The 13288-nt window shown below is 44.3% G+C and overlaps 1 protein-coding gene across 2 annotated transcripts; it reads right to left on the bottom strand.

The window, feature by feature from the left end:
* Positions 1-5559: 5559 nt before the first annotated feature.
* On the bottom strand, positions 5560-11600 carry LOC310780043 (uncharacterized protein). Of its 2 annotated transcripts, XM_083640579.1 has the most exons (4): positions 11468-11600; positions 10482-10686; positions 7340-7412; positions 5560-7216 (listed from the first exon to the last, which is right to left on the bottom strand). In XM_083640579.1, the coding sequence occupies exons 3-4, from the start codon at positions 7355-7357 to the stop codon at positions 6173-6175; spliced, it is 1062 nt and encodes a 353-aa protein (XP_083496705.1). In that variant the 5' UTR covers positions 7358-7412; positions 10482-10686; positions 11468-11600; the 3' UTR covers positions 5560-6172. The 2 variants fall into 2 exon arrangements, with proteins under 2 accessions (XP_083496705.1, XP_083496706.1); XM_083640580.1 differs by lacking the exons at positions 10482-10686; positions 11468-11600 and having other exon boundaries at positions 7340-7446.
* Positions 11601-13288: the final 1688 nt, after the last annotated feature.

Here is a 13288-nt window from a genome sequence, read left to right as displayed (position 1 = left end):
CATGTTTCTCTCTCTCTCTCAAAAAAAAAACACTATAGGACGAATCAGCGTGATGTCACTGCCACCCAAAAATGCGTAACCCTGCAGCAGTTAACTATATGAGTTGTGCCAAACAAATGTTAATACCTCAAAAGGTATACACCACATCGCTTATATTTTGACATTCTGAGTGAGAGCAGAATTAGCTCAAGAGTTTGATGTATAATTCATCCCCCATGGGGATAAATACAGGATAACTTAACTTATAATATATGCATGTCGTCTTAAGGTTGTGTGAACTGTCACAGTTTTTAAATTGTAAACAGGGTCAGCCGGCTAGAGTCAGACGCACAAACTCAGGCTCCATAGTATTGCCGTTGCCACCCAGTGACGTGGTTTGTTTACCAAAGTGCTGCTCGGCTGATCCCTCGTATTCCTTCAGAAGTTGTCATAGATTGTGTTGCATAGTTGATTTCTCTATTGTTGACAAAAATGTGTTACTGTAAGTCACTTTGGATAAAAGCGTCTGCCAAATGATGTAGCTAATATAATGTATAGGCTAGAGATGTTTAGTTGTGTGCATGTGTGCGCCTGTGTGTGTAGTAGGTGTGTGTGTGTGTGTGTGTGTGTGTGTGTGTGTGTGTGAGAGAGAGAGGGTTGTGCACACTTAGCAGAATCGACAGCCTATTGCCTCTCACACTCTTTATTAACCACTAGGCTACATAAACAAAGGAGATCATCATATCGTTCTAAGAAGTGATTCTAGAAGATCATGGAATTCCATATGATCAGTCTGCACTAGTCTATATCTAATTCTGCCAGATGATTCAGCCTTACTTACTTTTCCAAAGTTGTCCTTGCTTGTGCGTGTAACCCACACGTGCTGGAGCCTCTCTACACACCCTGGGACTCTGCGTTGTGTTTGATGGAGTGTGTGATCATGGGGTGTTGTGCGGAGAGAAGGAGCAGAGGACACAGGCGTTCTGGATTGTGGTTGAGACCAATGTAGCAGTTTAATGGCTCTCTGCTGCTGCTTCACCACCTTACAAGGAGGACATGTAAACTCTCTTTAGAAAACATGTTGCAGTACAAAAAATAGTGCAAAATGTATAACACTGAATATAACAATTACTGCACATTTCAATTAAATAAGGCACTCTTAACATGTTTCAGTGTAGAAATAAATTAAATGACAAAACCAGACAGCAGCCTAACTAAGTAAAAACGTCCTCTTTACACTGCACTGAATGGGGGAGCTAGTGCACAGCTTACTCTCAGGCTCTTTCTATGTTCGTCTCAGGACTTCACTGTAGTAAGAGCCCTCCCATCGAGCATAGCATTTTCCTTAGACAATCTGTGTTGGGCATCAAACTCACCTTATTTCTGCACTTTGAAGTCACAGGTAGGGCAAACTAATTATATCGGAAGCCTAGTTGCGGAAAAAAGTGAGCTGTTCTTTTTTTTAAGACAAATTAGTTTGCCCCACCCGACCCTACCTGTGACTTCAAAGTGCAGAAATAAGGTGAGTTTAATGCCGAACACAGATTGTCTAAGGAACATGCTATGCTCGATGGGAGGGCTCTTACAGTGAAGTCCTGAGACGAACAAAGAGCCTGAGGGTAAGTGCACAGCAAGCTAGTCAATATCGCGGCCAGTATTTACACAATAAACGCAAGTGTCTGCTGAAATCCGCCGCCAAAATGTAAACAAACATCTCAACTCACACATAAGTAACACAAATTAAATGGATGGGTGGTTTTAGTGAGGATATTTTAAGATAACTCAGGACGACATAAGCACTGCTTACCTTACAAGGAGGCCATGTAAACTCTGAAAAAGACGTCACTTCCGCACGGAATGAACTTCCAAACTACGATGTTCCGTGAAGGACAAAAAGCGCTACTTGCGGAATTCTCCGTGGAATAACAACGTAACGACGACACCTGGTGTCTAATTCAGGCTACTGCCTTACATGCGCATGTAGTTTAATTGTAGACTGGATCGGAGCAGAAAATAAACCTTGAGGCCTGTCCTCCTTCTTCTTCTTCTTTAGATTTCCGGCAGACTAGGCACGGGTTAGTGCATTGCTGCCTCACACTGTTAACTACGTCACTTTGCAATGCATTTATTTATAGTGGAAAAACAAAAAAATTCACCCCAAAATGCTCCCATTCATAAATATTGTCCATACTAACACTCAGACTGAGTTTGTCTGAGTTTGCGCAAATGCGTCCCTCAGTATTTTATCGATATCTGTTCCCGATACATCCACCACATCCAGGAACCTCTTTGCAGCATCCACCACCATTTCAGTCCTCTCAGTCTTCCCAGTTATACTAGCAGCACAGTTCAACACCATAGCAATAAAGGCCAGGAATCGCTTCTTATCCATGCAGATAACATTACTCTGATTCGATCTGTCCATTTCCTTTCTCGGTTCCTTTTGTACACTCACGCTGTCCTCATTTCTTTCCACCCTCTCACATTTCCTCTCCACACTTTTGACAGCCTCAGCATATGACAACCCTTTCTTTTCTCTGACTTTACTCACTATTCCTTCTCGGATTCTTTTTGGGCACTGTGCTGATCCTGTATAGTGCTTTCCCTCACAATGCACACATTTCACCTGCTGTTCACACTCATTGCCATAACTCTCCTCACAATCTTCCTTCCCACACCGATAACACCTTTTATCTCCTCTACACACCGCAGCTACATGACCATATTCTTGACAACTGAAACATCTGAGTGGCGCCCTTTCATAGGGCCTCACCCTGTAGCTCACACTGTCCAGGAACACTCTTTCCGGAAGCCCTTCACTAAAAGACAGACACACAGATAAACTATCCTCTTTCTTACCTTCTACAAACCTAGACATCCTTCTGGCCTCATACACACACTCTACCTGTTCCTCAAATGACTCCACCTCAACATCAAGCGGTACACCACTTACTACTCCTTTCTTCATCGGCTCTTTCCTTAGTTTAAAGCACTCGACCCTACTACAATGCTTATACTTACCTATCTGAATATTACCTATCTCAATTACTTTCCTTCCCTGCTCCTGTGACACACAATCTACTACAACCAACCCACTTCTAGTTACCCTTATCGCTTTTACCACACCAACTTTCCTTTCCATAAACTTTCCCAACTCATGCAGGTTACTGAAAATTCCATCCACCTTTGCCGTCGCTCTCATTCCTACAAGATATGAACCCTCACTCCCTTTCCTCACTTTCTTCACTTCCTGATAGCCACCTTCACTTGAGTTACCACTTGATACACGATTACGTTTATTTTCAAGATCCCTTGTATCTTCATCACTTTCTAATTCACTCTCACTGGCACACTCAAACGCCATTGCCTCCGCCATTTTTTCAAAGCCTCCGCTTCCGTCTCCTTGATGCCGCCTGTCCTCCTGGTCCGGGAAGCGATATTTGTTTCCAATGATAGCGAAGGCATGACCCGCCCCTCTCTGCCTCTGATTGGCTGACTGCACTCGGCCAAGCGGATGTGATTCGATGAACGTTTGACGCTAGTCCAATCAGAGGCAGAGAGGGGCGGGTCATGCCTTCGCCATCATGGGGACAAATTATCGTGTCTCTTTTTCTTCTTCTTCTGCTTCTGCTTGTTTGGTTTTACGGCGGTTGGCATCCAAGATGTTGCATTACCGCCTCCTTCTGGACTAATCCATCCAATGTTTCCCTACTCCATTACAGTCTTGTTAATTATTAGTCCAGTTTCTCTCAAAAACGGACCAGTATAGTTTCTTTCCATCCACTGCTCCCACACATCCCATTATATCCTTCACACTGGCCTCTATTCAAGGGTAGCTTTGATTCTGTCATTGTAGGGACATATCCCGGGGAGGGTTGTGGTTAGCAGGGCCAGCGCGTGTGCTGTGGAAAAATGTGGGATATTTGAAGCCAGATTTAGAGAAATAACTAATTTTAAATTAACAGTTGTGATGTCATTATTCACTCTTAACCACCAATATCTGATCATTTCTCATCTTTTTGCAATTCCAGCATGGGCCACACAGGGGGTTAGAATTTGTAGAAGCAATAAAATCATTGTCAAGTCTTCTTGGAGCGTGATCTGATATTAATAAGTGTCAGTAGTGTCACATTAATATGAACTAGGCTATTCTGAGGCAGAGTAACATGTACTGTACAGTGCATAGGCTTGACTCCAGCCTATAAACTACCTCCAACCGCTAGAGGTAGTTTATATAAAGGATAACTGATAACAGCGGGAGGTCGCCCTCAGGCCTGATCCACTATGCGGTGAAGATGCCCACACAGAGATCAGATGTGTGTCTGCTGGATACGGCTGAACTTGACTGTTATGTGGAGGCTTAAGCTACAGTACCTGAAATGTGTGAGTGTCTGAAATGTGTGCTGAGCTAATGAAAACATGAATCTTACATGCAGCGTTTAAAATGTACAGTAAAGGTTAGCCTTGAATGAATTATGTTGGTTGTTCCTCCTCCTGTGCTTGAATGTCTGTTTAAAACATAATGGCAAATAAATATTAAAACTTGATATTCAGTCTGTTTATTTGACTATCACCAAATTAAATACACCCATTTATCCTTGTGGACAATTCAGAATATTAACAATTCCTATATTCACAAAGATTTCCTTTTTCTTTCTTTCTAATGACCTCTCTTTGTTATCCTTTGACTAGTGTTTAGTTGGGAATTAACAGGGCGAGTGTGCAGGTTGGTATGTAAATGATTACTAGTGAAAACACACACACACGTGCATGTATGCACACGCACACACACACCCTCCACAGACAGTTGTTGTCACCCAGGAGGTGAGGAGGAAGGAGAGTGATTGCTGCAGCCTTTTCTCCTGACAGGGGGGTTAGCGGGAGTCACCTGGCAACCATCACCTCTGTGCGGGTCTTTCACCCCCGGTGGGATTGGGTGGGTGAGGTGTCTGAATGATAGCCAAGCTCTCTGTCCAGTCTATGTCTGCAATCAACCAATCAGCTGGAGGCTAAGACTGAGCCGGTCAACCACAGCAGAGGACTAATTGTTCTGTCTCTATTCACTAAAAACTCTCTTCTCTCTAATTGAGACTTGCCAACGCTACATGCATACAAGCTGTATGTAGAAAGAGAAACACAATGAAGATATCCAACTGAAGAACTCTATGACATGGTTTCCTGTAGTAGTGAGGTGGCATTGCATATAGGATAGAATAAAGGTGATGTACAGATGCACTGACTTGATCTTTTCTTAACTGGAGGTTGGGAAACAGAAAAACCTTGTTTATTTTATTGATACATTGATTTAATTAATACAATAAGCAATAAAGTTTAATAGTGAAACTTGATTTTCAATTAAACGTCAGATGAAGACATTATTCAAATATGCTGCCTCAGATCATTCATGTAGGCTATAGGCAATGCTTGTTGTGACTTAAGTTACTTTAGTTAATGCCAGGCTAGAAGTAATACACTGAAGAGATTGGGTTTAAATTCATTGTGCCTTTAATATGAACTCGCCTTTGTTGATGTCACTGTTCTTGTTCATTCATGTTAGTAAACCTTTTTTTGTGACCACATTTTTATAGTTTTTTTAAACATAAACATTTACAAATGATACAAACAAATACTAAAGAGAGACAAAACAAGAACAAAAAAAGGACAGGACCAAGACAAGACACCCTACCCTCCCCCCTTGCCATATCAACAAAAACATTTCTCATCTACAGCCATAGGGTATCATTATTCACACATATATTATAACTCATATCATCGTAACATATCTCCATCATGAAACAGTCTTAAGCCACATCAGAAAAAGTAGAGAAAGTAAACCACATCCAACAGTCGCCAACCCCACAGATCTCATGTTAGTAAACCTTAGGGACAATATATCTTCCATATATGTCAATGCAAAATAGGACGCTCTGTATGGTGGATCAGAAAAAATAATGGTGATATTAGCTGCATGTTATTCTGCTGTAGTAATTACAAATCAGACAGTTTCACAAGCTCTACATTTACTTTGTAATGACATTCTTACATTGTTGTTTACATTCTAGCAATGCAATGTCAGAAACAAACATAATTATGCATAATCAGACTGTCACTGAACTTTAATTCATTGATTACGTGTTTGTTTGGACAGAGAGAAGTGTGTTCCGCCTGCGGACAGTGGAGGGCGCTCTTCAGGTTAGATGCAGCGGTGTCTCTTCAGACTAGATGACCAAGTGAACATTTTCTTACAGCAATCACACCAGTAGCCTGTTCCAGTGTGAATGTGTTTGTGTCTTGTTAGGTGACTAGAGTGTTTGAAACTGCTCCCACATTGGTCACAGTGGTAGGGCTTCTCTCCAGTGTGACTGCGTTTGTGTGTTTTTAGCTGAAACTGAAAACTGAAACTGCTTCCACATTGGTCACAGTGGTGGGGCTTATCTCCAGTGTGAATGTGTTTGTGTCTTTTTAGGGTACCTAACCGACTGAAACTGTTTCCACATTGGTCACAGTGGTAGGGCTTATCTCCAGTGTGAATGCGTTTGTGTCTTTTTAGTTGACCTAACTGATTGAAACTGCTTCCACATTGGTCACAGTGGTAGGGCTTATCTCCAGTGTGAATGCGTTTGTGGCTTTTTAGGTGACTTGACGCACTGAAACTGCTTCCACATTGGTCACAGTGGTAGGGCTTATCTCCAGTGTGAATGCGTTTGTGTGTTTTTAGGCTAAATAACCGACTGAAACTGCTTCCACATTGGTCACAGAGGTAGGGCTTATCTCCAGTGTGAATGCGTTTGTGTCTTTTTAGGTGACCTACCTCACTGAAACTGCTTCCACACTGGTCACAGTGGTAGGGCTTCTCTCCAGTGTGAATGCGTTTGTGTCTTATTAGGGCACTTCGGTCACTGAAACTACTCCCACATTGGTCACAGTGGTAGGGCTTCTCTCCAGTGTGAATGCGTTGATGTGTTTTTAGGTGACTTAACCGACTGAAACTGCTTCCACATTGGTCACAGTGGTAGGGCTTCTCTCCAGTGTGAATGAGTTTGTGTCTTATTAAGTCACCTGACTGACTGAAACTGCTTCCACATTGGTCACAGTGGTAGGGCTTATCTGCAGTGTGAATGTGTTTGTGTCTTTTTAGGTTACCTAACAGACTGAAACTGCTTCCACATTGGTCACAGTGGTAGGGCTTCTCTCCAGTGTGAATGCGTTTGGGTCTCTTGTTGGTGTCTCTCTGTTTCTATAAAGACACAAAGAAAGAATTAGGGCAGGGGCACTGTGTGTGTGTGTGTGTGTGTGTGTGTGTGTGTGTGTGTGTGTGTGTGTTACAACATCAGTGATACAACAGTGATATTTTTCTCACCTCTTCTGAAGAATTCATTTGGACAATGCTCCTCCCCTCCTACGCCAGATGTCTGTCCTCCCACCAAGCAGCTCTGTAGATACAGCAGGGTTAAATTAAATCAGTCATATACAATTTAAGACAGAGTTAAGGGCTCATTATACTCGAGCAAGGCTCCGCGAGCCGGAGCTCTGCTCTCATGCTCTCAACACAACACATTTACTTGGTGAAATTACTAAAAACGAACAGTTGCAAATCAAAGTTTAGCCTACCACATGGGTCAAGAAATGTGGTGAAAACACAGCTCAGTGTTCAGGGCTCAGTGGCTCAAATGCATCCATGTTTGGAGAGAAGCTGTGCAGAGGGCGCGCTGTGAGAAAAATCTTCATGTAGGCGGTGGGCGGCCTACGGAGGTCGCGCCCAACACATTGACGTCATTTGACGCTCGCGCCCCTCGCTCCTCCCCCGCGTCCTTCGCGGCACAGCGAGTATAAAACAAGCTTTCCTCTTCCTCCCAGAGAAACACTGCCCTCTCACAGACCTCTCCATCTCCATTGACAATACCACTGTGCTTCCCTCCCAAACAGCTAAGAACCTTGGAGTGATCCTTGACAACCAGCTGTCTTGCTTAGCCTACATTGCTGCGACAGCACGCTCCTCTAGGGCCTTGTACAACATCCACAAACAGGGAAGCGACACCACAACTGGTCCAGTCACTTATCATCTCCCGCCTGGACTACTGCAACGTGTTTCTGGCCGGCCTACCTGCCTCTGACATCCGACCGCTTTAGCTAATTTTGAACGCTGCAGCCCGTCTGATTTTCAACCAACCTAAATTCTCTCATGTCACTCCCCTCTTCCGGGACCTTCACTGGCTTCCCATCTCGGCACGCATCAAATTCAAGACACTGGATCTGGCCTACAGGGCAGTACACCAGACAGCAACCTCTGTACCTACAATCTATGGTCAGGCTCCAAACCTCTCACTGCTCCCTCCGCTCCTCCACCAGTGCGGGATGCCTTGCCCCTCCTTCGCTACGGGGGCTCAAAAGTCAATCGTCCCTTTCGCGACTCTTCTCGTCCCTCGCACCTCAATGTTGGAACGAGCTCCCACCTTCGGTCAGGACGGCCGAATCACTGCCGATCTTTCGTCAAAGACTAAAAACACACCTCTTCAGGCTCCATCTGGGCCCTTCTTGAACTAACATGTTTCTCTCTCTCTCTCAAAAAAAACCCCACTATAGGACGAATCAGCGTGATGTCACTGTCACCCAAAAATGCGTAACCCTGCGGCAGTTAACTATATGATAGGGATGGGCGCGAGTACTCGGGTACTCGTTCATAACGTCAGTACTCGAGTAACGTTTCCGCTGTCCGGGTACTCGCCCCACCCCCCACCCCTTTAAAAATGGTCTAAATCTACGCATGCATCGTTATGTGGATCTGGCAGCATGAACTGCACGGGCGTCAAGTCAGCCAGAATGTACAAGTACAGTACGTCATCCGCTTTGTTGATTTCAAAATAAAAGGCTTATTGTAACGCAAGTTGTAACCTTATTTATTTTGAGTAATGCATTACAGCCATAGTTTCACGCCATATAACATCACGAGTATTTTGATACAAGGTTTGCTGCTTCGTTCGTTGAAATACCCTTTTCTCCTCCAACGTGCAAGCTATTTACTTTTGTTTAAGTAACATTATTTTGAAAGTTTTAACCGGAAGTTTTCCAGCTCATCCCGAAAATGGTGGCTGAAGATATGCTCCCGAAGGAGACAGATGCACGCTTCTTCATAGCGCACGCCCGATAAAACTCATTCAAAACTTTGCAGTAGTTTACTGACTACACTGTCGTTTCCCATAACGTTAGTCACAAGAAATGTGGAGAAAGAATCGCTTTTTGGGAGACAATCGTTTCATGGTGATCACTAGCTGCAGCTGTAACGTTAATCACACTGGTCAGTGGTCAGTTTTCACTTTTTGGCAGAACACCGGACCTTGTAATCCGTGGATTTACGTTAGTGTAAGTAAAATTGATGATACTGGACAATGGACATGTATTGGAATTTAGCCTTCGCTTGTTTCACAACAATATTGTCCGCTCCGAAGCGCTAATGCCATCCATCCAACCATCGGAGATGCTGTCTGAGGTAGGCTTTAGACGTTAGCTGAGCGTCACCTCACCTAATATCACAGTCAGTCAGTCCCTCTCCTCACATGCTCCAGGTAACGCTTTCTCCATGCAAAAATGCAAACGTTATGTGTGAACAGCCCCACACACAGCAGATTACCCCTGCTCCGTCATTACCATAGTAATCACACAGACGCCCCCCCCCCCGCGCGAGTACTCGAGTATTCGTTCATAATAGAAGGAGAGTACTCGAGTATTTAAATTGCTTAAAATGCCCATCCCTACTATATGAGTTGTGCCAAACAAACGTTAATATCTCAAAAGGTATACACCACATCGCTTATATTTTGACCTTCTGAGTGAGAGCAGAATTAGCTCAAGAGTTTGATGTATAATTCATCCCCCATGGGGATGAATTTCCCAACGGGGATAAATACAGGATAACTTAACTTAAAATATATGCATGTCATCTTAAGGTTGTGTGAACTGTCACAGTTTTTAAATTGTAAACAGGGTCAGCCGGCTAGAGTCAGACGCTCAAACTCAGGCTCCATAGTATTGCCGTTGCCACCCAGTGACGTGGTTTGTTTACCAAAATGCTGCTCGGCTGATCCCTCGTATTCCTTCAGAAGTTGTCATAGATTGTGTTGCATAGTTGATTTCTCTATTGTTGACAAAAATGTGTTACTGTAAGTCGCTTTGGATAAAAGCGTCTGCCAAATGATGTAGCTAATATAATGGATAGGCTAGAGATGTTTAGTTGTGTGCATGTGTGCGCCTGTGTGTGTAGTAGGTGTGTGTGTGTGTGTGTGTGTGTGTGTGTGTGTGTGTGTGTGTGTGAGAGAGAGAGAGGGTTGTGCACACTTAGCAGATTCGACAGCCTATTGCCTCTCACACTCTTTATTAATCACTAGGCTACATAAACAAAGGAGATCATCATATCGTTCTAAGAAGTGATTCTAGAAGATCATGGAATTCCATATGATCAGTCTGCACTAGTCTATATCTAATTCTGCAAGATGATTCAGCCTTACTTGCTTTTCCAAAGTTGTCCTTGCTTGTGCGTGTAACCCACACGTGCTGGAGCCTCTCTACACACCCTGGGACTCTGCGTTGTGTTTGATGGTGTGTGTGATCATGGGGTGTTGTGTGGAGAGAAGGAGCACAGGACACAGGCGTTCTGGATTGTGGTTGAGACCAATGTAGCAGTTTAATGGCTCTCTGCTGCTGCTTCACCACCTTACAAGGAGGACATGTAAACTCTCTTTAGAAAACATGTTGCAGTACAAACAATAGTGCAAAATGTACAACACTGAATATAACAATTACTGCACATTTCAATTAAATAAGGCACTCTTAACATGTTTCAGTGTAGAAATAAATTAAATTACAAAACCAGACAGCAGCCTAACTAAATAAAAACGTCCTCTTTACACTGCACTGAATGGGGGAGCTAGTGCACAGCTTACTCTCAGGCTCTTTCTATGTTCGTCTCAGGACTTCACTGTAGTAAGAGCCCTCCCATCGAGCATAGCATTTTCCTTAGACAATCTGTGTTGGGCATCAATCTCACCTTATTTCTGCACTTTGAAGTCACAGGTAGGGTCGGGTGGGGCAAACTAATTATATCGGAAGCCTAGTTGCGGAAAAAAGTGAGCTGTTCTTTTTTTTAAGACAAATTAGTTTGCCCCACCCGACCCTACCTGTGACTTCAAAGTGCAGAAATAAGGTGAGTTTAATGCCGAACACAGATTGTCTAAGGAACATGCTATGCTCGATGGGAGGGCTCTTACAGTGAAGTCCTGAGACGAACAAAGAGCCTGAGGGTAAGTGCACAGCAAGCTAACGCTAGTCAATATCGCGGCCAGTATTTACACAATAAACGCAAGTGTCTGCCGAAATCCGCCCACAAAATGTAAACAAACATCTCAACTCACACATAAGTAACACAAATTAAATGGATGGGTGGTTTTAGTGAGGATATTTTAAGATAACCCAGGACGACATAAGCACTGCTTACCTTACAAGGAGGACATGTAAACTCTGAAAAAGACGTCACTTCCGCACGGAATGAACTTCCAAACTACGATGTTCCGTGAAGGACAAAAAGCGCTACTTGCGGAATTCTCCGTGGAATAACAACGTAATGACGACACCCTGGTGTCTAATTCAGGCTACTGCCTTACATGCGCAATGCGCATGTAGTTTAATTGTAGACTGGATCGGAGCAGAAAATAAACCTTGATCAGAGGCCTGTCCTCCTGGTCAGGGAAGCGATATTTGTTTCCAATGATGGCGAAGGCATGACCCGCCCCTCTCTGCCTCTGATTGGCTGACTGCACTCGGCCAAGCGGATGTGATTCGATGAACGTTTGACGCTAGTCCAATCAGAGGCAGAGAGGGGCGGGTCATGCCTTCGCCATCATGGGGACAAATTATCGTGTATCTTCTTCTGCTTCTGCTTCTGTTTGGTTTTACGGCGGTTGGCATCCAAGATGTTGCATTACCGCCTCCTTCTGGACTAATCCATCCAATGTTTCCCTACTCCATTACAGTCTTGTTTATTAGTCCAGTTTCTCTCAAAAACTGACCAGTATAGTTTCTTTCCATCCACTGCTCCCACACATCCCATTATATCCTTCACACTGGCCTCTATTCAAGGGTAGCTTTGATTCTGTCATTGGTATGGACATATCCCGGGGAGGGTTGCGGTTAAGGCTGAATATGCTCACCCTGCCGTGAAGGGCGCGGGGGTGGAGCGAGGGGCGGGCGCGTCAAATTACGTTAATTTGTTGGGCGTGGTTAGTCGCTAGCTCCAGCGGCCGCTCGCGTTGTGCCTGACTTTTTTTCTAACAGCGCAAGCTTCTCTCCAAACATGGCCGCATTCAAACCATTGAGCCCTGAACACTGAGCTGTGTTTTCGCCACATTTCTAGACCCATGTGGTAGGCTATAAACTTAGATTTGCAACTGTTCGTTTTTAGTCATTTCACCAAGTAAATGTGTTGTGTTGAGAGCATGATTGAGAGAGATTAAAAGCAGCACAGAGTAGTAGGCTATCAGGGCTGAGTAGTAAAAACGGCTTTCAGTAAAAACAAGTTTGGTGAGTCCTTCATGTGCTGATGTGCGGTCGTTTGAGAGTGAAAGCGCACTCAGTACTGCACAGCGTTTCATTGCGACTTTTCACGGGCTGTTTTCACCATTGTACAATGCACACAATACATGCTGATCACTTTCTGAGTATAATGGCATCACCCCCAGCGCGAGGTCTGCACGGTGACTCACAGAGACTCGCGGGGCCCCACCCCCACGGAGCTTTGCTCGAGCATAAGAGCACCTTTACATGCGCATGTAGTTTAATTGTAGACTGGATCGGAGCAGAAAATAAACCTTGATCAGAGGCCTGTCCTCCTGGTCCGGGAAGCGATATTTGTTTCCAATGATGGCAAAGGCATGACCCGCCCCTCTCTGTCTCTGATTGGCTGACTGCACTCGGCCAAGCGGATGTGATTCGATGAACCTTTGACGCTAGTCCAATCAGAGGCAGAGAGGGGCGGGTCATGCCTTCGCCATCATGGGGACAAATTATCGTGTATCTTCTTCTTCTTCTGCTTCTGCTTCTGTTTGGTTTTACGGCGGTTGACATCCAAGATGTTGCATTACCGCCTCCTTCTGGACTAATCCATCCAATGTTTCCCTACTCCATTACAGTCTTGTTAATTATTAGTCCAGTTTCTCTCAAAAACGGACCAGTATAGTTTCTTTCCATCCACTGCTCCCACACATCCCATATCATACATGGGCAAACTACGGCCCGCGGGCGCCACCTGTGCGGCCCGCGA

Source organism: Poromitra crassiceps (genome assembly GCF_964638095.1).
Source record: "Poromitra crassiceps genome assembly, chromosome: 7".
NCBI lineage: Eukaryota > Metazoa > Chordata > Actinopteri > Beryciformes > Melamphaidae > Poromitra > Poromitra crassiceps.
The sequence above is the reverse complement of the archived record's forward strand: the minus strand, read 5'-3'. Positions and strand labels throughout refer to the sequence as shown.